The sequence below is a fragment of the Lissotriton helveticus genome, chromosome 2_1, assembly GCF_964261635.1.
Source record: "Lissotriton helveticus chromosome 2_1, aLisHel1.1, whole genome shotgun sequence".
NCBI classification, from domain to species: domain Eukaryota; kingdom Metazoa; phylum Chordata; class Amphibia; order Caudata; family Salamandridae; genus Lissotriton; species Lissotriton helveticus.
In genome coordinates this window covers 936,780,871-936,804,732 of record NC_136059.1, presented here as the reverse complement: position 1 = coordinate 936,804,732, position 23,862 = coordinate 936,780,871, and the positions used below count along the sequence as shown (strand labels likewise).

At 48.7% G+C, this 23,862-nt stretch overlaps 1 protein-coding gene across 11 annotated transcripts in view; it reads right to left on the bottom strand.

Moving 5' to 3' along the window:
* Positions 1–23,862, bottom strand: part of CDC14B (cell division cycle 14B) — a 640,126-nt gene that overhangs the window by 336,744 nt on the left and 279,520 nt on the right. For all 11 annotated transcript variants that reach the window (XM_078675678.1, XM_078675670.1, XM_078675671.1 and 8 more), the window contains exon 5: positions 21,034–21,110. In XM_078675678.1, the coding sequence (XP_078531804.1) occupies positions 21,034–21,110 (77 nt within the window). The remainder of the gene's footprint in view (positions 1–21,033; positions 21,111–23,862) is intronic.

Genomic DNA, 23,862 nt, shown 5'->3' with positions numbered 1-23,862 from the left:
AGGAGTCACCTATCCCGTGACTACAAAGACTTCTTCCAAGACAACAACAACCTGCAAGCATCCGAGCCCAACACAAGATGGTGATCTAATGCGAAGTGTGAGATCTGCAACTCATATGCCTCGAACAAATAATTTCCAGATCCAGTCTCACGCCTGGGGATAATTCTACGTTAAGGAATCTGCAGCTAGTAGTCTCTATCAGGTAAAACTGTTAAGCATGCCTGGCACTCACAGGTAAACCAGTGACTGAATAAAGGAAAGCAAGACATCATGCAAGACATTTTCTTCCTCATTTCCAACCCAAAATCGCCACATCAGCATTTGACTGAGATAAATGGATACGGGTCACATAGTATGTGACCCGTATCCATTTATCTCAGTAGCAAGATATACTTCACTTTCTTTTCTGGATTGGTACAAGATGAAGCAGCAGGACTTTCACCAAAGACAACATAGGTTTGTTCCAGAGGAAATATAAAGACATACTGTATCATAAGGTAAGATTCTGAACTATTCTCATTCTTTCTTGGGACAATCGTAGTAGAGCTATTTTCTAAATGAGGACTCTTTAGGCATGTCAATGTAGCATGAGAAAGCATAAATGGTAGGGGGGAACCAGGGTCAAATCACCATGAGGTCAGATAGGGTATGGAAAACTAGTCCCATAGCAGATCTTCAGGTAGAGTTACTGCCTAATTACAAAAATACTTGTATTTATCCCTAACTTAAATGTCATATTAAGAGCCAGCAAGCCCAAATTACGATTTGCAATTATTTAAACTTAAAACACGGGCAAGAAATAGAGTCTTAACCTTTCTGTTTGTATACATTTTAGGATTTTATTAATGGTTTTAAAAATAATTTTGGACTCTGTTTTGGACCACTCTTACCTTGTGAAGCAATCCCTATTACGCCGTAGCATGTGCTGTTTGCGTGGAGTCTAGTCTTTCACTTCCTCTTCCCCTCACCTGATAGTTGCAGGCTATTTACGGCCATAATGGGCACGGACGTCTAACGGACGCACGTAGTGGTGCACCAAAGGCAAGCCCGTCAGCCGCCAGGACCCCTGCCCCTTTTCGACAGTCAGTTATAAGGAAAGCACAATAATGGCGCCTCTGTTACTCTAGCTTTGAATTAAAGAATATCAGGGAAAAGGCCGCAGCTACCTGCACCCATAATTCTGGCAATATACCTAACCCAGTCTTTGAACACAAAGGCCTAAACTCCTGTAAAAAAAAATAACTGTACTCTTTCTCTCCCCCAATTGGAGTCTAAAATCTCAGGACAGAGGTCAGCAGCATGAATTTCAAGGTGTATATTGTATGCACGCTAGATTCCTAAACGTGCCTTAGACGAGAGTTATGGAATATGTTGGATATCAAACATCCAGATATTGGTCTTTTAAAGAAACCTGGCTACATACAGCAGCCCTCCAAGACATTTTATTGGCCTTTCCCTACAACTAGAAACTAATTCGGTAGGATAAAAAAACACATGAGGAGGGGGAATTACAATTGCCTTTTCCAATCGGAAAAGGTTATTTTAGAGGAGCTTTATATTACGACTGGATAGAATTATGTATTTTTAGACTGAAAACATCAGGGAAAGGAACCTGTAGAGAGGCTCTTGTGTACAGACCCCCAGAATCAGAACAGGACTTTAGTAATAAATTGATGGAATTCATAGCCCAACATATCTTTTCCACAGATAGCTTCCTAATGGCCAGAGACTTCAACCACCACGCAGAACTAAACTCAGTCACTGATACTATTCGTCTAATCATTGATTTAGGATCTCTAGTTCTGTATGAAAAGGTGATTGGACCCACACATACTGCAAGGCCCACTCTGGACCTAGTGCACAAGTTACTTACCTTCGGTAACGATGTATCTGTAAGAAACAGTACTTAGTGTTAGATTCCTTACCTTAGAATATCGTCAGGCTGGATCCGGAAAGTTTTCGTCAGCAGTACCCTTGCACGTCGGTAGGCGTCGTCTGCGGCTCTGCGTCCGTAGTCTGAGTCGTGATCGCCAGAATGACGTCGGAGTACTTAGATGCCACCCTCGTGCGCTGACGTCAGTTCTGTACATAGCTTTCCGTGCCAGGAACGCAGAGCCATGATAGAAACCGACACTGGTGCCATAAAACTAGGGCCCTGAAAGGGATGTTCTTAACCCTAGATATCGGTTCGCAGAACGTGGAGGATGGGTGGGGCGGTAAGGAATCTAACACCAACTACTGTTTCTTACAGATATATCGTTACCGAAGGAAAGTAACTTGTGTATCTGGAAGAAACAGGTTAGTGTTAGATTCCTTACCTTAGAATAGATACCCCAGCAATACCAACCCCGGTGGTGGGTCTGCGAACCAAGATCACACCAGAAAGTCCTGGAGAACGGAATAGCCGAAAAAGCCAAGTCTCCGGACTTGGCTGTCCAGGCAGTAGTGCCTAGCAAACGTGTGCAGCGAGGCCCACGTAGCTGCCTGACAGATGTCCTGCAAGGGGAGTCCCCGACCCAGGGTAGTAGTAGCCGCCGTGGCCAGAGTGGAATGGGAGCATAGCCCCAAATGAGGCTCCTTTTTTAGCCAAGGAGTAACAAACCTTGATGCACAAAATGACCCACTGAGAGATGGCCGCTTGTGCACCGTCCGTCCCTTCTCAGCGCCCACGTAACCAAAAAAGAGCTGGTCGTCCACCCGGAACTGGCGTGTGCAGTCTAGATAGAAGGAGAGCGCACGTCGAGACGGTGGAGCCTCTCTTCCTCTTTCGAGGGATGCGGAGGCGAAAGGAAGGTGGGCAAGGTGATGGACTGCCCGATATGAAAGGCTGCAACCACCTTGGGCAGGAAAGAAGGAAGAGTCCTCAGAACAACCGTGTCCGGATGGACAGAGTGAAAAGGAGGTTTAGAAGACAGAGCCTGAAGCTCACGGACTCTCCTGGCAGAGGTGATGGCAACCAGGAATGCAGTTTTAAGAGTCAAAAGACGTAGAGGACAGTTATGAAGTGGCTCATAGGGAGCACAGATAAGTCAGTACAAAGTTCAAGTCCCACTGAGGCATCACGAAAGGAACAGGAGGAAACATGTGTGTGATGCCTTTCAAGAATCTATTTACAACAGGGGACATGAAAAGAGAAGGCTGATAAGGAAGCCTCAAGAAGGGTGAAATGGCAGAGAGGTATCCCTTGATAGTGCTCAGAGCAGAGCCCTGCTGGACAAGAGAAAGAAGAAAGAGGAGAACCTCTGAAAGATGGGCAGAGAGTGGATCCACAGCCTTTGCTGTGCACCATGCCACAAACTTGTTCCACCTGCAGGCGTATACCGATTTTGTGGAGGGACGCCTGGCTGCCAGAATCACATCACAGACTACAGGAGGCAAGTCAAATGGCCTCAACTGTCGCCGCTCAAAATCCACACATGTAGGTGGAGACTGGACAGGTTCGGGTGGAGGACCGTCCCCTGCTGCTGCGACAGAAGGTCCTCCTGAAGAGGCAGAGGGATCGGGGGATCAACTGACATGCTGAGTAGCTCGGGATACCAGTATCTTCATGCCCAGTCCGGAGTCACAAGGATGACTTGGACCCGGTCTCGCCTGATCTTCCTCAGCACTCTGGGCAGAAGTGGTATAGGCGGAAAGGCGTACAACAGACTGCAGCTCCACTCGCGACGAAATGCGTCTCCGAGCGAGTGCCGCCTTGGAAATTCCAATGCGCAGAACGGATGACATTGCACGTTCGCTTCGGTGGCGAATAGATCTAACCAAGGCTCTCCCAGCTGCCGAAAGAGACCATGTGCCACGTCCGAGTTCAGACGCCATTCGTGATCCATCATGCACCGTCAGCTGAGTTTGTCCGCCCTGGTGTTCAGGGAACCTGCCAGGTGTTGAACCACCTGGTGTTCCAGCCAGGTCCAGAGGCGAAGAGCCTCCTGACAAAGGGTCCACGACCCCACCCAGCCTTGTTTGTTGCAGTACCACATGGCGGTAGTGTTGTCTGTGAACACCTGCACTACACTTCCCCGGACAGAAGGAAGGAATGCCTTCAGTGCAAGCCGGATGGCCCGCAGCTCCAGAAGGTTGAAGTGGAGCCGGGACTCTGAGGGAGATCAGAGGCTTCTGATCTCCGCCTCTCCCCTGTGGCCCCCCCATCCCAGGAGGGACGGATCCGTCACTACTACTTGCTCCAATTGGGGTAGGGAGAGGGATCTGCCGCTGACCCAATTGCGGTTTGTGAGCAACCACTGCAACTGACTCGCAGTGCCCTCCGAGATCAGGACATGGTCGAACAGATTGCCCTGATGCTGTGACCACTGAAACTTCAGATCCCACTCCAGGGCCCGAATCCGCCACCTGGCGTGATGCACCTGAAGGATGCACAAGGCCATCAGCCCCAGGAGCCGCAGCGTCAACCTGACCGAAACTCGGGATAAAGGCTGAAAGATCGGAATCAGAGCCAGAATATCCAGAACCTGCTGTTCGGGGGGATAAACCCGAAACTGCGCCGAGTCCAGAACCGCTCCGATGAAAAGGAGCTTCTGAGAGGGGCACAGGTGCGACTTCAGCACGCTGATGAAGAACCCCAGCGAGTGCAGGAGGTCGGCCGTAGTCTGGAGGTGGGAGACGACTGTTTGGGGCGAGCCCGCCTTCAACAACCAGTCGTCGAGATAGGGGAAGACTGGAACCCCTGATCTGCACAGATGAGCTGCGACCACCGCCATCACTTTCGTGAACACCCAAGGGGCGCTGGTAAGGCCGAAGGGGAGCACAGTAAACTGAAAGTTCTCGTGGCCTACCGTGAACCGCAGGTAGCGCCGGTGGGCCGGCAGGACGGGGATGAGGAAATGTGCATCCTGCAAGTCCAACGCTACCATCCAGTCTCCAGGGTCTAGGGCAGCTAGGCCCTGAGCTAAAGTCAGCATCTTGAACTTCTCCTTCAGGAGGAAGCCGTTGACGCTCCGGAGGTCCAAGACAGGTCCGAGATAGGGCATAGGCCTAATTTGCCCTTTTGTGTACCAGAAAGTAGAGAGAGTAGCAACCACGTCCTACTTCTGGCCCAGCAACGCACTCAATGGCCCCCTTGGCCAAGAGGGCCATAACTTCCTCCTGAAGAAGTTGCAAGTGATCCCCGATATGCGGTGGTACTGTGGTGGCATGACAGGAGGGGTCGCCTAGAAGGGGAGGGAGTAACCCCTTCGGACGATTTGCAGCACCCACCTTTCCGACGTGATGGAGCGCCAGTGGAGGAGGTGATGGTGGACCCTGCCCCCCACTGGGGTCGAATGTGCCTGAAAACTGGGACTAGGAAGGCTTTGAGGTAGATGCTGCGGGAGCAGGTGTGGACTGGCCTTGCCATTGTTCCCCGGCACCGCCACAGCGGTTACCACGTCCGCGGCCTCGTTGAGGCTGGTTCTGCAGCCTGTGCCTGGCAGGACGTGTGGGGGTGCCCCTTCCTTGGCCACGAAAGGGGCAAAAAGCAGAAGTTTGCTGGCGATGGCCAAACAGGCCCAAGGACTTGGCCGTAGTTCTGGAGTCCTTGAAACGCTCAAGCGTACGGTCTGCTTTGTCGCCAAAGAGGCGACGGCCATCGAAGGGCATGTCCATGAGCGTGGCCTGGACATCGCCTGAGAAATTGGCCGCACTCAGCCAGGCGTGGCAGCAAACCACCACCGTCGTGGAAATCTCCCTTCCCAGCGACTCCGTGGTATCCAGTCCACACCTGATGGAATGACGCGCCGCATCCCACCCCTATTCAACGGCTTGGGTGGGCCGGGCCCGGGCCTCCTACGGGGACTGGGGCAGCACGTCCGCAACTGTGTCCCACAAAGAGTGGGCATATCGGCCCAAAAGGCAAGCGATGTTGATAGACCGCAACCCCAAACTCAAACTCAATGAGAACAGTTTATTTCCAAACTGATCAAACCTTTTGGATTCCCGACCTGGGGGAGCGGTAGGGAATGAGGTCTGGGATGTAGAAGCCTGATTTACCAGGCACGGACAGAAAGCTAGTGTCGCCCGGAGCCAGGCTGTGGCGTCGAGCCACATTCCGATCCACAGGGGGCACTATGGAGGGCTTGGACCAGGTGCCCATCAGATCGTCCGTAAAGGCCTTATTGAACGGCAGTAGAGGCTCCGAGGAGCTTACTGGCGGCTGAAGCACCTCAGTGAGGTTAGTCCTCACGGCCGCAGCAGGGAGTTCAAGAGCCAGGGCCTTGGCTGCCCTGCGCAAAACCACACCGTATGTAGCATCCTCCTCCGTAGCCACGGAGGGAGGAGAGATGAATCCAGTGTTGGGCGAAGTGTCCAAACCACTGACCTCCCCTAGTTCATCTGCCCAGTCCTGGCTCAACTGGCACTGCTGTGCCAGAGGGTCGACAGACCCCTCCCAGTCCTCCCCTTCATCCGTGTTCTGGTAAACAGGCTGGAATGACGGAGCTGGTTCGTAGGTGAAGGTATTACCCATCGATGCCAGAGACAGCTCCGAGTGGCGCCGTTCCGACGCCGGACCCGGACTGAAACTGGGGCCGACGTCATCTGAGGACGGCGCCGGGAGCGACAGCATTAGGGTCGGAGGGAGGAGTCGTAAGGTCAACTGGCGTCGACCAGGATCCAGGCACGGATCCCACGGGGGCCGGCGGCGTCGGGACCGAAGTTGACGACGGGGCCGGGGCCGAAGCACCCGACGGGGCCGGAACCACTGGACCGCCAAGCCCCAAGTCGGGTCTGCGGGGCCCGAAGGTGCGCCAGCAGGCCTCAACGGAGGGAAGTGAGTCCTCATGGCAATGTGAAAATCACGAATCTCCTCTGGTGTCGCTCGCAGGCCAGGTAGCGGAGGGTATGGGCCTGGAGGCAGCGCCTGCGGCTCCAACGGAGCCGCACGGGCGGTGTCGCCAGAACCCTGAGCCGCGTCACGTGAGCGGAGTCTGAAGAGCGATGTCGCCTCTTCGACTACTTCTAAGAGTGCCTCGACTTACAGGTGAACTTGGAGCCCGACGAGTGCTGGCGATGACTCGACGAGCGACGATTGCGGCTCCGTGACCGGTCCTTTGACTTCCTCCTCGAGCGGCGCAGAGCCGACTGACGGATCTCGAGTAGCTTGCGGGACCGCTCCCGCCTAGCTTTCGAGGTCAAGGCCCGGCAGTCGGGGCACGACTTCTGTTCGTGGTCAGCCCCGAGGCAGTACAGACACCCATGGTGGGGGTCAGTCACCGACATCAGGCGGTGACAGGCGACGGACGGCTTGAAGCCAGGTATCCCTACGGCACCAGGAGTCGAAGTCGACTCGAAAAAGAGATCCAAAATAGACCAAAAAGTTAGTCAAAAAATGACCAAGAGTACTGCTCTTCTCGGATCTGCGCTAGCTGGCGCGGAAAAAACGATAACTTATGTCAGCGCGTGAGGGAGGTGTCGAAGTACTCCGATGTCATCCCGGCGATCACGACTCCAACGACGGACACGGGGCCGCAGACGACGCCTACCAACGCGCATGGGTACTGCTGGCAAAAACTTTCCGGTTACCGCCTGGGTATATTCTAAGGTAAAGAATCTAACACTAACCTGTTTCTTTCAGATGCTCAGTAACAAACCAAATATTAGAGTCAACCCCCCTTCCCAATTGGTCACCATTATGCCATCCAATTCAATTTTCAGGCAGGAGTCACGTCCTCCGCCCCAAAGTTAAGTCGGACATGGAGGATAACTGGCCTAGCCAACTTCACCTCAAATTTTTGCCCTCCCTCCTTAACGAACTTTGGATAAGGTGGGCCCTGTTACAATGGGCAAATTCAAATCCAAGCATATGATCAAATTAGCCCCATGCTTCACGGATTCCCTGAGGGTAGGAAAGACTGCTTGTAGGAAACTGGAACGTAAATGTAAGCCATCAAAAAAGCATGAAGATAGATTAACCTACAAAAAGGCCCATAGACAATATCTTGCCAACAAAGCACATATTGTTAATAGAATTGAAAACGTAGCTAACTCACACAAAGAATTGTACAGAATTCTTAAAGAGTTCACTAATCCCAAATCTAGTGAGGAATCTATCCTCGCCTCACAGGACTTGGTAGAAGATTGCAAAATATTTTCGATGATAAAATTACTAAAATCTACAACACCCGAGCGTTAGACTCAACACGCTCTTTAACCCACCTACAATCGGTTTAACATTAGGCCTTGAAATGCCTTATACCACTTCGGATTCGATCGTACCACAGAGCACGGATAAAACATGAACACAATGTTTATAAGATTGGTGATATAATAGTGTTCTGATCTTTACTATGTGCACAGTTTTTCTTCCTTTTTCCCTCACTTTGGTATATTCATTAGATATTAATGCATGTTAGTGATACTTAACACATCGCGACTATTTAGGATATATAGAGTTGTCCCCCATAATCAGCTTGATTATTTTCATTTCACAGATACTTCCCCTGATGAAGGGCTAGGAAGGCCCGAAATGCATAGGGATGTGCGATGAAGTTGTTTGACACATGTATGAATTAACATTGGAAACCATATTCCTTGTACAAATGAACAACATAATTTGACAAAGAAAAAGTGATTCATGAAGTAAAAACTTTGATGGATTCAATTCATGCTCTTGAATAACTTTATTATATGTAAATGTAAATGTACAGGAATTTATATAGCGCAAATCACCGAGCGGTTTCTAAGCGCTTGCTTAGGGAACCCGTCCTGGTATTCCCCTGTGAGATAACCCCGGCAGGGTATCCACAAGGTGAAAGCCAGGCATCCCGCCGCGAGGGGCCGTTGTGGAGATTAAGCAAGCTATTGCCCAGAGTCGCAGAGTGTGAACTCGTGAATCGAGTAGGCACCGGAGCGAGAATTGTCGAGTCCATGGACATTTTAGGACTCAAGACCCCGCCGAGCCAGGAATTGAACCCTGGTCCCGGGCTGACCTCTGATTCCAGGTCTGCCTCCTCTAATCAGTGAGCCACACTTCTCCATCACATTACATTATACCTCAGGTATTCAAACATGTGGTGCGCAGGGGGACAACCCCTACTTTGGAGTTGCTATATTTATTCTTAGAAAGCTGCCATCTCCTTGACCCTCACCAGTCAGGTTTCCGTGCATTGCATAGCATGAAGACAGCACTAGAGGAAGTATTAGACAATATAAGACTTTCCCTTGATGATGGACACTCAGCAATGTTGGTCTTATGAGAACTATCAGCTGTGTGCAACACTATCTTCCATGCAGTCTTAATTAAGAGACTGGGGGCCCGATGTAGGTAATCCCATGGCCCCAGGAAGGCCAGAAGGATGGTGTGGACAGAAAAAGGAAGCTGAAATTCAGCACAACTGAGCTCCAGGATCTGGTGGAGGAGGTAGTGCAGCATTACAGCCAGCTTTTTGGGAGACAGTCCCTGCAAGTAGCAGAGTCTGTAAAGAGAAACACCTGGCTGGCAATCCAGGGCAAAGTAAATTCCCTAGGAGTCACACATCGTGAAATAGATGACATCAAGAAAAGGTGGTATGATCTGAGGATCACCACCAAAAAGAAGATCGCCACCCAGAGAAAGGAATCCGCAGCCACAGGTGGGGGGGAAGAGCCGTGCACCAAGCCTAACTGAACTGGATCAGCTTGTAGAATCCACCATGGAGCCTGAGAGCATACACGGGATTGGGGATGCTGACAGCTCAGCCAGAGCTGCAAGAAAGAAAGGTAAGATGCAGGGACATGTACCCCACCCATTCCCTGGCCCCTTCCCCTATGTGGGTGACTCACTCATAATCCAGAACACATGACAGTAGTCACCAGCAATGCATCATGGTAGTCGTAGTCATAGGAACATTCATCAAAGCAGCCAACACTGAACACTGCATGCCATGCCACACTCCCCATACACAAGCAGTTGAGGCATATTAAATTGTGTGTTAGGCATTCGTGTGATGAAAACACACAGCTGATAATTGTCCATGTGTGCCCACAGGAGAGTCATCGCGCAATGCAGCGCAGGGAGGGGAGTCAAGTGCACCAATAACGGCTGCGAGGGAGAAGCCCACAGACACAGCAGGACCTAGCACTGTCCCTGAGGACACTTCCACAACGCACGCACCCACAGCAATGGAGCAAGACACCACTGCACAGCCACTGTCACCCCTGCTGTTTGAGACACAGACTCCGGCAGCACCTGCAGGTGCCACAACATCAAGCTCAGGGTCCTCTGTGCATGTGAGGCCAAGGAGGCAGGACGTACCACCATTCCGGATCCTGGAAAGCTCCGATGAGGAAGAGGTGGAGGCTCACAGACCTAGCACTCCACCACTGGCTGGCAACGCAGGGCAACAGAGGTCATTAGGATCTGGCCGTGCAAGTGACCGTGGCCGTAGGGCACGTGAGCGAGACGAGGGGCAGAATATGCAGCGGGTCTTTGCTGGTTTGGAAACCACTATGGTTAAGGTCCAGCGCATGCAGGCCAAAGGGATCATGGCAGTGCACAGACAGGTGCGCATCCTGAACAGCAGGATGTCAAACATTGATCGGGGGATATGCGCCATGGCAAAAGCAATGGAGTCCATGGTCAAAGGAATGGAGTCCATGGCAGAGGGGGTGAGGGACATGGGTGTGCGCATGGGTTCCCCCTGTGACAGGCTGGAGAGTGACCAGACAGAAAGGCGCAGGAATAGGCGCGTAGTCAAGCAGCTGAATCAGTCAATCAACCGTCTGGCAACTGCAACCACACTGCTATGCCGCCGGTCAGTGAACATGCAGACTGACATTGTGCACTGCTGCAGTGACTTGTCCAGGGGGATGGGGAGGGTGACCTCTGCTATGGAGGTACTGCTGACACAGCAGACAGCCACTGCTGGTAACACGTGTGTTGGGGACACAGAGGAGTCCACAAGCAGGCGTGGATCCAGCACGCCTGTACAGGACATTCGTCGGAGCAGCAGACTCCATGCAGATGACACTGGCACCACTGCGCAGGTTGACCCCCTGCCCCGTGGCTCCCACATCATTATGCGTAAGCGCAAACATTAAAAAATCATCATTAACACAGGACAGGTCACAGTGAAGTGAACTTTGGCCACCCAGTGTGAAAAGTGAATTTTATTTGGTTTATGTGGTCTTGAATAGTGCAGTAGTGCATATTAAAGTGAGTGATTCAAGAACTGAACATGCCTGTGTTTCATCACTCTATTAAAAGTATCTGTTAGTGATTTCTGCGCGTCGCAGTCTACCATCTGTTGCTGGCACTGCTCCTGCTGCATTGTGATCGGCTTGTCCTGTCCCATCATCTATGTCCTCATGATATGAGAGTTCTATCTCTGTGCCCTCCTTGGTGGCAAGATTGTGCAGCATGGCGCAGGTCGCAAAATTCTTGCAACAGATAATTGGCGTGTATTGCCGTGCACCTCCACTCTTATGGAGGCACCTAAATCTATTTTTCAGCAGTCCAAAAGTGCGTTCCACCACGCAACGTGTAGTTCTGTGTGCCACGTTGTAACGCCTTTCGCTCCTGGTGGATGGGTTAAGGTAGGGGGTGAGCACAAATTAACGCAGGGCATATGCACTGTCACCTAGGTGGAAAATGAAATTTGATTAGTCACATACTCATGATTGCTCCTTCTGCATGGACTATCAGGGTGTCTCACACATACTTACCTAGCAGGTATCCATCACCAAAATCACCAGCCACAAGGCGTCTGTATATCCCACTGTTCTGGAATACGTAAGAGTCGTGGGTACTCCCAGGAAATTTGGCTACAATGTCCGTAATAATGTTGCCAGCGTTGCAGATCACCTGCACATTGATTGAATGTGTGGACTTCCGGTTTCTATATATGTGTTCAGTTGCTGCAGGTAAGCATAGTGGGATGTGCGTCCCATCGATACAGCCTATGATGTGCGGGAACTGTGCAAGTTGATAGAAATCGGTTTTAGTCTTTGCTAGTTCAGCAAGTGTGTCAGGGAACTCAATGTAGTGTTCCATCCTCTGCATCATGGCGTCAAGAAATGTTCTGAAAAACCGTGACAGGCAGCTCTGGGACACCCCACCTACTGTAGCTATCACATGCTGGTAGCTCCCAGAAGCAAGAAGGTGTAGACAGGACAACACCTGCACGTGGGGTGGGATGGCGTGGCTCTTGGTGTTGGGTGTTCCAGATATGGGTGGAGGTCCCTGATCAAGTCCAGGATGGTTCTGGGGTGGAGTTGGTACCTTTGCAGGATCTCAGCTTCAGTTAGTTGGAAGAGGGTGATCCTATGCCTATACACCTGCTCCACCCTTAGCCAGACCCTCTCTCCTGCTGCCTGTATCCGTAGCCGCCTTGCAATAATGTAGAAAGCCGCCATTGTGGTTGCACTGTTGCATTTTGGGGCCTTTTTTCATATCCTGTTCCTGGTTTCCACCTGCTTCCAATGCATGGTAAATACCGACTCTTAAATACCGAATTTGATGGTATTCGGTATTTTTTGGATTTGCTACATCTCAACAAGCCATTTTTACCATTTCTTATTTACCGACTCTGTAAATAAGAATTCGGTGTTTTCCGATTCGGAATATTACCATTTCTTAATTACAGATTCGGTAATTATGAATTCGGTATATTCCGATTCGTGTTATACCGATTCGGTATTTTACCGACTGGTATTTACCGATTCGGTAACTTTTTAGTCACATAGTCATATCCCCTTGCTCCTCCCTCTCTGGACCAAGATCATCAACAGCTCTTTGCAACAAGGCCACATTCCAGACTCCCTTAAGGTGGGGCAAGTCACGCCTATACTCAAGAAACCTACAGCTGATCCGTCTGACCTAAACAACTATCGGCCCATCACCAATATCCCCACCCTGGCCAAACTGCTGGAGAAATGTGTCCAACTCCAACTAACAAAACACATTGATCAATTTGACCTCCTCAACCCTCATCAATCAGGCTTCAGAGCGAAACATAGCACGGAAACAGCTATGACACACATAATTGATGACGCCCTCCAAATTCTGGATCGCAATGAGTCCTGCCTCCTCATCCTTCTTGACCTCTTGTCAGCATTTGACACGGTCAAACATGAGAACTTGCTGGAGCTGTTAAGCACTAGAATGGGGCTATCGGGAACTGTTCTCAAGTGGTTTTCGTCCTTCCTTCACAATCGGTCTCAGAGGTTCAAGATCGACAATGTGCTATCTACACCTGTGCCTGCAGATCTAGGTGTCCCACAAGGATCCACCCTCTCCCCTACACTGTTCAACCTCGTTATGGAACCGCTCGCCACCTTGCTTCAAGCATCCAATGTTCAATTCCATATGTACGCCGATGACACACAACTCTATCTAAAGTTACAATCCCCGGAAGATATCAAACATCTGAATTCCACGCTTATTAACACCCAATCATGGCTGGCCGATAATCACCTCAAACTAAATGCTCTGAAAACTGAGTTCCTACTCATCACACCCCCGGCGAAAATCTCCACCACCCAAACCTGGCTCAACAACCTAACAGCACTCAATGTCCAACCTACCATCGTGGACTCGGCGAAATCCCTAGGCATCACACTCGACGCCAAGCTCAACATGCAGCAGCACGTCAGCAAAGCCACAAAAGCAGCTAATTTCCAAATTCACACACTGAGGAAAATCAAACCCTTCCTCCCGGCCAAAGACTTCCAAACTGCTGTACAAGCTTTAGTCATCCCTCGAATAGACTACGGAATTGCGGCCCTCAGCGGTCTCCCGCTATCCACAACAGCACCCTTAAGAGCCTCCCTGAACGCTGCCGCGAGACTCATTACTGGCTCTAGAAAGCATTCGCACATATCCCCAGACTTAAAGTCCCTAAAATGGCTGCCTTTTGAAGCCAGAATACAGCTAAAAATTGCAGTTATGACACACGCGGCCGTGCACCACAAGGCACCCAACTACCTCGCTCAAAAGCTGTCTATATCAGGAGGTTCGAGATCCAATAGGAGTACAAAAAATCTACTCCTGAAACCTCGTAGATTCCAGAAAGTGAAAACTTACAAGCGCTCCTTCTCAGGAATGGCACCCAGGATCTGGAATGCGCTCCCTCCTGAAACCAGGCTGATCTCCTCCACTGCACTCTTCAAGAAAGAGGTGAAAACAATCCTTCTGGCCAAGATCTCCTGATCGCTATAGATGTTGGTTCAGAGACTCTGCATTGCTTTGTATCACTGCTCACCCTATCCCTTGGCACTATACTCTACTTGTTGGGGGCACTACTACGCTACTCTCTTACTACCGTCCAAGATATGATACACGTTGGTTTACTGATCCACCTGAACACCTCTGTAGTGGGATCAATGACTTGTGCTGTCCTATATTACTTCCTTACCTGATTGTATATGGATTGGTTTTATGTATGTTTTTATTATCCATGTTATTACCATGTTATTGACTATTATACTGTTCCCATTATCTCTGTTGACTCCTACTGCCCCTACCCTGTGTTTGTGAAGCGCTCTGATATCTGTAAGGATCCTGTTCGCGCTATATAAAACTTTGAATAAATAAATAAATAAATAAAATACATCTCGATGCTCTTATACTGGTCGGTAAAGGTCGAAATTACCGATTTTCGGCGGTTACCGACCGGTATTTGGCTACCTACATCGGGCCCTAGAAGAGATTGGTGTCAGCGGGAAAGCCCTAGGCTGACTAAGGAACTTTAAGCGGGCGGACACATACGGTGTAGTTAGAATCCTTTGTATATCCTTGGACAGGGAAGTGCCACAGGTATCTGCATTAAGCCCTACTCTTTTTAATATATCCGTGGCACCACTTGCACAAGTGATAAAATCATAAGGTTTTGATGTTATCTCTTACGCAGATGACACTCAGCTTGTCATCACAATAGGACCAAAGGCAGAAGATACTAAAGTAAGATTCAGAGACTGCATGGATCATACTGTTACATGGATGCAGCAGAATTTTGTATGAAAATATGTTGTTTTATGTAATGTAATCACATTATTTTAAATCCAGTGCATGGTGTCCCAAGTGATAATGAAATCTGTATTTCAAGGATGTGACTTTTTGTGACATAAAAACAAGCTTTCATCAAAGATGTACAAGAGCGACCATTAAATCAACACATAATATGTGCTCACAGCCAACTAATACAGTAATAGTGGCTGACAAGGGTTCGCTTCACTTCGTCGATGATGTTTCGACTCACTTAACAATGTGGGGTCTCATCAGGACCTAGAAATGATGGGGTACCTGGGGGTATAGATGAGTCTGAACTGAGGTGGCGAAGTGAGCTAAAGAATGATGATGGATTCAACCCAGATCTGTGACTGGGGGTGAGTGTCTGAAAAGTTCAGTGCTCCGTCCATCATCTCCTTTTGTTCGCTTTGGTCACCGTAAGTTGCCAGGCTATGCCCAGACATGAGTCCCTTGCTCACTTTGCCACTGGATTCAAGCTAGCCTGGCTGATGAAGGGTGTTACCCAGAAACCGGTCACAGGATGCTTGTTTCCGGTTCTGGGAAGAACTGGCTTAGCAGTTCTGGCTGGACTGTTCCCATGAGGCACAGGGTCAAGACTGATGTGCATATAGCTTGTTCTGAACTGAGGTGGTGAAGTAAGCTAAAGAATGATGATGGATTCAACCCTGATCTGTGACTGGGGGATGAGTGTCTGAAAGGTTTTAGTGATCCGACCATCATCTCCTTGTGTTTGAAGCATTTGTTGTACACACTCAATCAGCAAATGATTTCACACACACAAAAATTGAACTTCAGACCAATTGTTTTTGTACAAAAATATTTGTTTATTTTATTTCCTAGAACCAAGCAAGCCTGGCACAGGCAAGTGATAAGAATTTTGAAGTAAACATACAGATTGTAACAGTTTTGATTGCAATTGTACTTTGATTTGATTACAGTAGTGTTACTGATAATGCAATGCTTTTCAGAATACAAAACATATACTTTGCATAGGATTTTGAGTAAAATTGCAGGTTAGTTACTTTTCTTACACAGTGTAGTATACCTGGATACTGCACTGGGACATTTCCTGTAAACAGGAAAGTAAAATCTTTTTGTTAGTTAGTACAATTTTAAAGATTTCTTTAGGTTTTTAAACTCAACACTTTGAAACTTTTCCAAGAAAAACAGTCAATGTTATTCTATGTAGAAAAACAGTTATCGGTTTTAGGTTAAGTATTCGGTAGTGGGAGTTGAGGTTCTGGGATAAACTCTGGGGTTCCCCAGGATGCACTCTTGTTACACCCTCAGCTGCAATAGGGTGGCCGTGTGCAGAGTGCTGAGGCCCAATGTTTTCCAATGGGGGGTGAGGGCCTCCAGTTGGTGGCTGCTGACTAGCAGGCCACTTGGTTGTGCGAGTAAAGCTCCTGGACTTTAGCTCAGGGCAAATGGGGAAACAAAGTAGCACCAAAGTTGCCCCCTCAGTGGCACTAGGGCGGCCGGGTGCAGGGTGATTTGACGTTGGGCGCCCTGTTTGCAATGGGAAACAAAGGCACTGCGGGCTCGGGATGAAGGTCTTCTGGGTGTGACCACCACATCGAGAGGTTAGTTGGGATGTTTTCCCACTTGAGCTCGGGCCGTGGACAGCAGGTGCAGTGTGGTGCGGATTCGCGGTTGCCGTCTGGGGCCAGAGGTTGGTGATAAACAAATCCGGAGTTCACAGGAGACACAGTCTTTGTACTTTAAGGCAGGCAGGTCCTCTGGGGTTTTCGAGGTTGCTGGCTGCAGGACACACTGGGATTTCGCAGGAGCATATTCGAGATGGAGACAGGCCGGTAGGGCTGGGACCCAGTCAGGTAGCGTCTTCCTCTTGTTAGCTTCTGCACGGGTGTTTGGTCCTCATTCTTTTTTTGTAGTTTCTTCTTGTCTGAGGAAGCAAGGTTCAGGGGTGCCCCTAAATACTAGATTTAGGGGCGTTACAAGTAGGTAAAAGGTTGGGACCAATGAGTCCCTACCCTGGGGTGGGTACACCCCCTATTAAGCCACCCTCAAGTGGGAGTGGGGCATAAGCCTTTCCCTGGGAGGCTGAGTTCCCCCCATCTGCAAGATAGCGGGGACTGAGAGTTGTGCTTCACCTTGCCTCCCCCCACCTGAGGGGTGGAGTTGGCACAGGTGGGCACACCTCCTTTCCTCACTTGTTTTTCCCACCAGTTCTCCGCCTAAAGCGGGGGTCAGAACCAGTGGGGACCAGTTGCTGAAAGCAATAAGTGACCTGGGGAAGCTCACAAAGGCAGTAAAGCCTTTGAAGCTTCCCCTTCGTGGACCCTGCCCATTCTGGGGGAGGAGGCTTGGCACCTCGTCCCATGATGTGCATTGTTTCATGCCCCCGAGAGATGCCGGCTCTCAGCCCAGGGTCCAGAAAAATGTCTGTCGGTAGCAGCTGAAAGCAGCAACTCATCCTGGACTCTGCCTTGACACTAGTGGTAGGTTAGTTTTCAGGGGGCATCTCTAAGATGCTCTCTGTGTGCATTTCTCATTAAATCCCACACTGGCATCAGTGTGAGTTTTAAGTGCTAAGACAATTCATACCAAACTTGTCAGTTTTCAGTGTAGCCATTATGGTGCAGTGGAGTTCAAACTCCCAGCACCATATGCTCTTCAATGTCTAGGAATGGACACTGTAGGGGTCCAGGGCTCATGCACCTGTACCCTCACCACTGGTATAGTGCACCTATAGTGCACCTAGCTAGAGGGGTGACTGATCTATGCGAGGGCAGTGGGCTGGAGGCATGGCACACAGGGATGTGTGCCATGTCGACTCTTCATTTTGTTCTGCACCAAAACACGCAGCCTGCAAAGGCAGTGTGTGAGTGTGAAGGTATAGGACCTCTAAGGGTGGCACAATAAGTGCTGCAGATCTTAGAGGCTCTGGTCACAGTTCCCTGGTTATCTGTGGTACCATTACCAGGGGCTGACCTGTGGCCAGAGATGCCAATTGGGGTTAGGCTTCAATGCAGTTTTAGGGAAAGAACAAAGGCCTTGGGTACCTGGTAACTGGGGGCCCCATGCAGAAAAAGGGCACACTATCACAGAGACCCTGTGCACTACAACTGAACCCACATAATTTTCAGGCAAAAAGTGGGGGGCTAACTGTGTCAAACTAGGCACTTTTCAGTGTTCAATGCCTCTAAACACCTATGATGAATTAGCAGCACAGGCGTTTTATAAACACTTACACCCACCAGCCGGACACAGGATGTACAAAATTAGGTAGAAAATGTACATGGTAGCTAGCAGTCACTATGTAAACAGTAAAATAAACAAACACTGATGATGTCATCAGTGATTTCACAAATGATGTAATCGAACAGGTCATCAGTGATGCAATATGTCAGGTCATAAGCAGTGCATGGCGGGGCGCAAGATATAGTTAACTGGTGAATTTGTGTTTTTTTTTGTTCAAAATATTTATGTAGTCTCTGACAAATTCACCTAACTATAACATTACTTTACCCTTTGATTTTCTTCAGTGAATTTCTAGGGCTTGTAAAGTATTATTTTATTTCCATATGTAAAGCCAACCCTCTGCCCAGCACAGCGTGGAGTTGGCCACAGGACTTTTCTTTCTTTTTTTTTTTTTTTTTTAAAAGGTGAGGTGTCCATGTGACCCTTACCCGAGCCTTATTAGGCCTTGGGGACCCATCCCCCAGGTATTTTTTACTTTATTTTTAAAGAGAGGTGGGCTGCGTTTCTTCCCCCGAGCCTTTGTAGGCATCATCCAACCCAGGGCTGCTACTTAAAATAGAGGGGGGGGGGATTGCCTGATCCTCACTTCCGAGCCTTGTTAGACCCAGGGGACTCCATCACCAGGCCCTTTTTTAATTTTCTTTAGATGAAAGGAGAGGGGCCATGTGCCAACCCCCAGTCTCCGTGTCGTTTGGCCCTGGGAAACCCATGCTCCAGGGCTGAAAATTTACAAAAGCAGTCCCCTTCCAATGTTGAAAACGTTTGGCCCTAGGTGTGGGCTCTCTGGAGCCTCTGATGGCTCTGGGAGGGGAGGTGCATGCCTCCCTCCCATTTTTAAAGCAATATGGCCCCAGTCGCCATATTCAATTTTTTTACGATCCCGTAGGACTTCCACAGGATTGTGGAAATGTTTTCCTATGTGTTTTCGTTTTTGGCCCTGGGGGTACCCCCCATGGCACCTAGGGGGTCAGGGGGTCTCTACCCTGCCCCCTTAGATATATTTCTTTCTAAAATGTTCAGGACAGGGAATTAAGTGCAGAGCCTTGTAATGGCTTCCAACAACATTTTTTTCAGGCTGTTGGCAGTCAATCAGAGCGTTCGCCCCCACTGGAGTCTGACTCCCACGGGAGCAAGATGGCCCAAGGGAAATATAGCTCCTTGGGCCAATCAGAACGTTTATTTTTGAATTGGTGCTTCCGCAAGAGTGTCTCACAGATCCAACCTTCCAGCTATACAATTTATTTTACCCATAATTTCTCAAGAACTACTGAACAGATTTAAACTAAATCAAAAAAAGTGCAATCAACTGACCCAGATCTAGCTTTTGGCCAAATTTGGTGTAAATCCGTACAGCAGTTTTTGCAGTAGCCTGACTTAAAGAAATTTATGGAAAATGCATGGTGATTTTGTGTTTTGGGACCCTTAGTTTGTTCCTCTGTCCCCGTCTGACAAATCACCGCAAAACTTTCCATGAAGAAACCAGTCAAAAAGTGGCACCATTTTGGAAAATAAGTGCCAATTTGTCAACCAGTGCCAAGATTATCACCACCAAAAACAACGCATTTCCAATGGAACAGCGGACCCAATTAAAACTACCTAGTGTCTATCACTGGGGAGGCGGGTGGGTGAGGGTATGTGTGCATGTTTTCCTTTATATCTCATTGTTGCTTATGGCTGGGATTCTTTTGACACCAGCCACCTGTATCAAGTCTAAATTATATACAAGTTACTCTTACAGGAGTCCCTCTTTAGATTATTTTAATATTCACCCAGTCTCATGAGTGATTATTTGGTTACCCTATTGTATTTACTGAAAGAGCTCTGAGAGAACTGATCTGAAAAGTCTTGGGTAGATGCAGAAGACCAATTGGCGTGTGTTTGTTGGCCATGAAATTTCCTACTCACCTAGGATATGATCAAGTGAACCTTTCTGTAGCTGCTCCAGTGACTCTTGCTTAAGCAACAGAATAGTGGAACTAGAGCAGTCTACCTGGTTCGGCTTTTTCTGCCACTCAATGGTCCTTCTGAGATAATGCCACAGCCAGAGATCAGAAAATGAGAACCAAGATGCGCATTCAGGTCAAGAAAATCTGGCCTTTAGGGTACTGGTAGAGACCTGGATTTTAGAATGTCAAAGAGATTAACATCAAAGAAATTAACAAGTTTCAAATTATGATTTCCAGTGTCTTAAGTTTGGGAAGCATCTCAAAGAATGCCGTGGAGATGAAGTAACAAAGAAGCCATGCTGAAAACAAAATATCACACAGGGGAATGTATATACGGAATGCTGAAGCGACAAGCCTTACAAGCATAACCAGCGAAAGACCCATTTTGAGAACTGCTGAGACTGCCTACTTTCATCTGTGATATGAGCAGTAAACCAGGAATGAATGAAAACATCTTAAAATAAATCACAAGTCCAAGAAAAGGCATGCAACCAGTGAACAGTGAAAGGTGTGCATAAATCTGGATTTTTCGATCAGAATGAGGAAAACTCAGCCCCGGGTCTCTGGTAAGGCACACAGCAGAGTTGGGAGGGATAGGAAAGAGGGGTGATAAAGGTGCAGAAGGGGCAGTTGAGCTTTATAATGGATTACTCTGTTCACTGTAAAAAGGGTCTGGTCTTCTCCATTACCGGTTTGCACATCCCACTTTAAATGATTAATAGTGTGAAGGAATGCACTGAAATACATCAGTGATGCCAAGTATGCAAAATTATATGTACAGTTTTTAAATCAGCATTAGCCAACATTGTTATAGAAGTTGAAAATGTAAGTTGAAGAGAGTGTTCGATGAAAAAAAACAAGAAAGACTAAGATAATCATTTGTGTTTTAAATTAAATGAGTTGTCAATTATCTGGTTTTATAATTACCTGAATGGAAGATAGGATGGGCTAACAACCAACAGAAGCTTGTACACATCTTCAGGTAGTTTCTTCAAATATATGACCTATAGCAGATGGAAGCACAGGTGTCAAATGAACGACTACTTGCAAAAAGCTTCTTTCCGCTATACAATAACAAACTTTAAAACTGGCACATGAACCCCCGCTAAAGTCTGGTACATCGCATAAAGCAAATCTCAAGTTAGCCGATGATCAAGCTATATCGAATTGAGTGTTTTGGGGATTCCGCAATCCCAACTGAATGCTAGAAATGGAAATAAATACAATTCTGAAACATTAGGGACCCTTCCTTCTCAGAAATCTTTCAGATATTTCATACAGCACCAACATGTCCCCAAGGAGCAGTAGAGCACCTCAATTGAGAGCATTTCACTGTATTAATAAAATCTCAAATACAAGGCTACTCCTAGATCTCACTATGTACAGTTTTGTTATACTTAAATTACATAGATCTACAATTGGTAGCAAAGGGAAATATAACGTGTTCAATAATACTGCTTTCATATCGAAAAGGTGGGTGCAAGTGATGACAAGACACTTTGTAGTAAAAGCACTTATAGAGACAAGAAATTTGCATAAAAAGTCCAGTGGATATTTACATATTTGGAGAAATACAAATATTGTACATCATGGACACTGGAAGTCTGCTCAATGACAAAATATTATTACATAGACATACACGGTCTTGAACTTTTTTGGCAGGAGGTGACACACACCATGTGCATTACCAGTGTTGATATACTCCACGAATCACTTCATTTCGGACTCTAGGGAACATCCTTCATACTCTGGAAGACAGCGGGGCACAAGGAGTTCCACTTCTTTCGATAACTTTTTACTTTGAGGCCTGCAGGAATCTGCTGAAGCTACAACTCCCTGTAACACACCTCAACCAAATGATGAATTCTAGATAAATGCAGAGTCAAGATGCCAGTGTCCTCACATGGTGCATTAACACTTAGGTCCCCCCTCCTCTCGCCCACAAGTGGTGGAGCCCACCCAGATCGTGCTACACCCAGTAAGTGACTTTGGTGACAATACCACTAGCATTCAGCGGCTGCGACCCAACAGGCGCTGCCGTGCTGCTGGAGTGTACCCTGCTCCCTTCTTACCCCTATAGTATTACTGGGCTACTAGGAAGGACAGCACTACCCCGACACTATGGGACGAAACAGACTGAAACAGCAGGGCCAGATGGTGGTGGACCCCACGCACGATATGACAGATGATGTGGATACTACGCCGGGATCAGGCTGTGTCCCCCCTACGGTGGTGCCCGCACAGATAGACAAGCTGGACCTTATTCTGCAGGAAGTGCGAGACTCCTGGAAGGCCATAGAGTCGCAGATAGGTACTCTAACCACAGGTTTAACCCTACTGAGAGCGGATCACACGAAGGTAGCGGACAAAGTGAAAGACCACGCCAAGACCTTAGCGGAGATGCTACCGCAACAAAAACAAGCGGAGGCGGATGTGAAAACCCTGCAGACTCAGGTTGCCGCCCTAATAGACCGGGTGGAGGACGCGGAAGGAAGGGCAAGGCGCAATAACATCAGAGTGATCGGCCTGACGGAGAAAAGTGAAGGGACTGACGCCACAAGCTACATGGAACAATGGTTTAGGGACCATGTAACGATGGAAGGTCTCTCCTCGCAATATTACATTGAAGGGGCGCATCGCATACCTACTGGCAGACCGAAACCGGGGGCCCCGCCACGTCCCCTTATTGCGAAACTGCTCAATTTCAGAGATAGAGACGAATTGTTGCAGAAGGCCAGAGAGAAGGCACCGATCACCTTTGAAAACACGAGTCTCCCTATATTCGGACTACACGCAAACGGTCCAACGCCAGCGTTCCTCATTCCTGGATGTGAAGCGAAGGCTAAGGGACCTGAATATCCAATATGCTCTCTTGTTTCCGGCACGCCTGAAGATACTACATGAACAAAAAGCCTACTTCTTCGAGAGCCCTGGGGATGTCGAGGATTGGATCGAGGTGATGGAGCCGACTGCAAAAGCCGACGCCACTAGCCGCCAGGGCCCCGCCAAAGGATCTCAACAGACTGCATCAATGGGTCGTAGAGGTGGACACATCCGAAGGACCTTCCAGAGTAAGCGAGTCCCCTCGCTACGGCTGCAACAATTTAAGCAAAGGAGGAGGAGCTTTGCTCGCATTCGAGATGGCCGCGTGAGCACAGGGCTCCTGACACCCTCGCCGCCCTCCGCATATATCCTGCAAGATATCCTGATTATGAAGACGGGTTATTGGAGATGAAACTCAGCTGATATCTTCGTAGCTTTCAAAAATCGATTTGGACTTCGGGAACCGTCACAACGACAATTTGAACTTTTGAGGCCCACCCTACGGCGACACCTGGGGCTCGAGTCACTAAGACGCCCGGGAAGTAGTTGAACAACAACGGCTCAAGGGGTTCTGCTCATTGCCTTGGAGTTAACTTTCGGTTTCGTTTTTGTGTGTCCTTGGCTTCATTCGATCGCCAGACTGACCCGACTGCCCGAGGTCTAGCCGAACTCAGCAGGTCCATCGTGTGCCACTGATCGCGAGTGACTGTGTGCTGAGCTACGCTGCCGCTACTGCCACCCGTTTTTTTGAAGACTCTGGCGGGTTGACCGCGAACGGCCATTTTCACCAGGTCTCACGGGCCCCTCGGGGGCACACTGCCCAATATGGCAGGCAGGCCCGACAACGAGAAGCGGAAAACCAAGACGCCTCTTCGGGGGGGAACTGTCCAAACGAATGTCATGGATCGATATACCCATCCCAAGGGGTCCCCC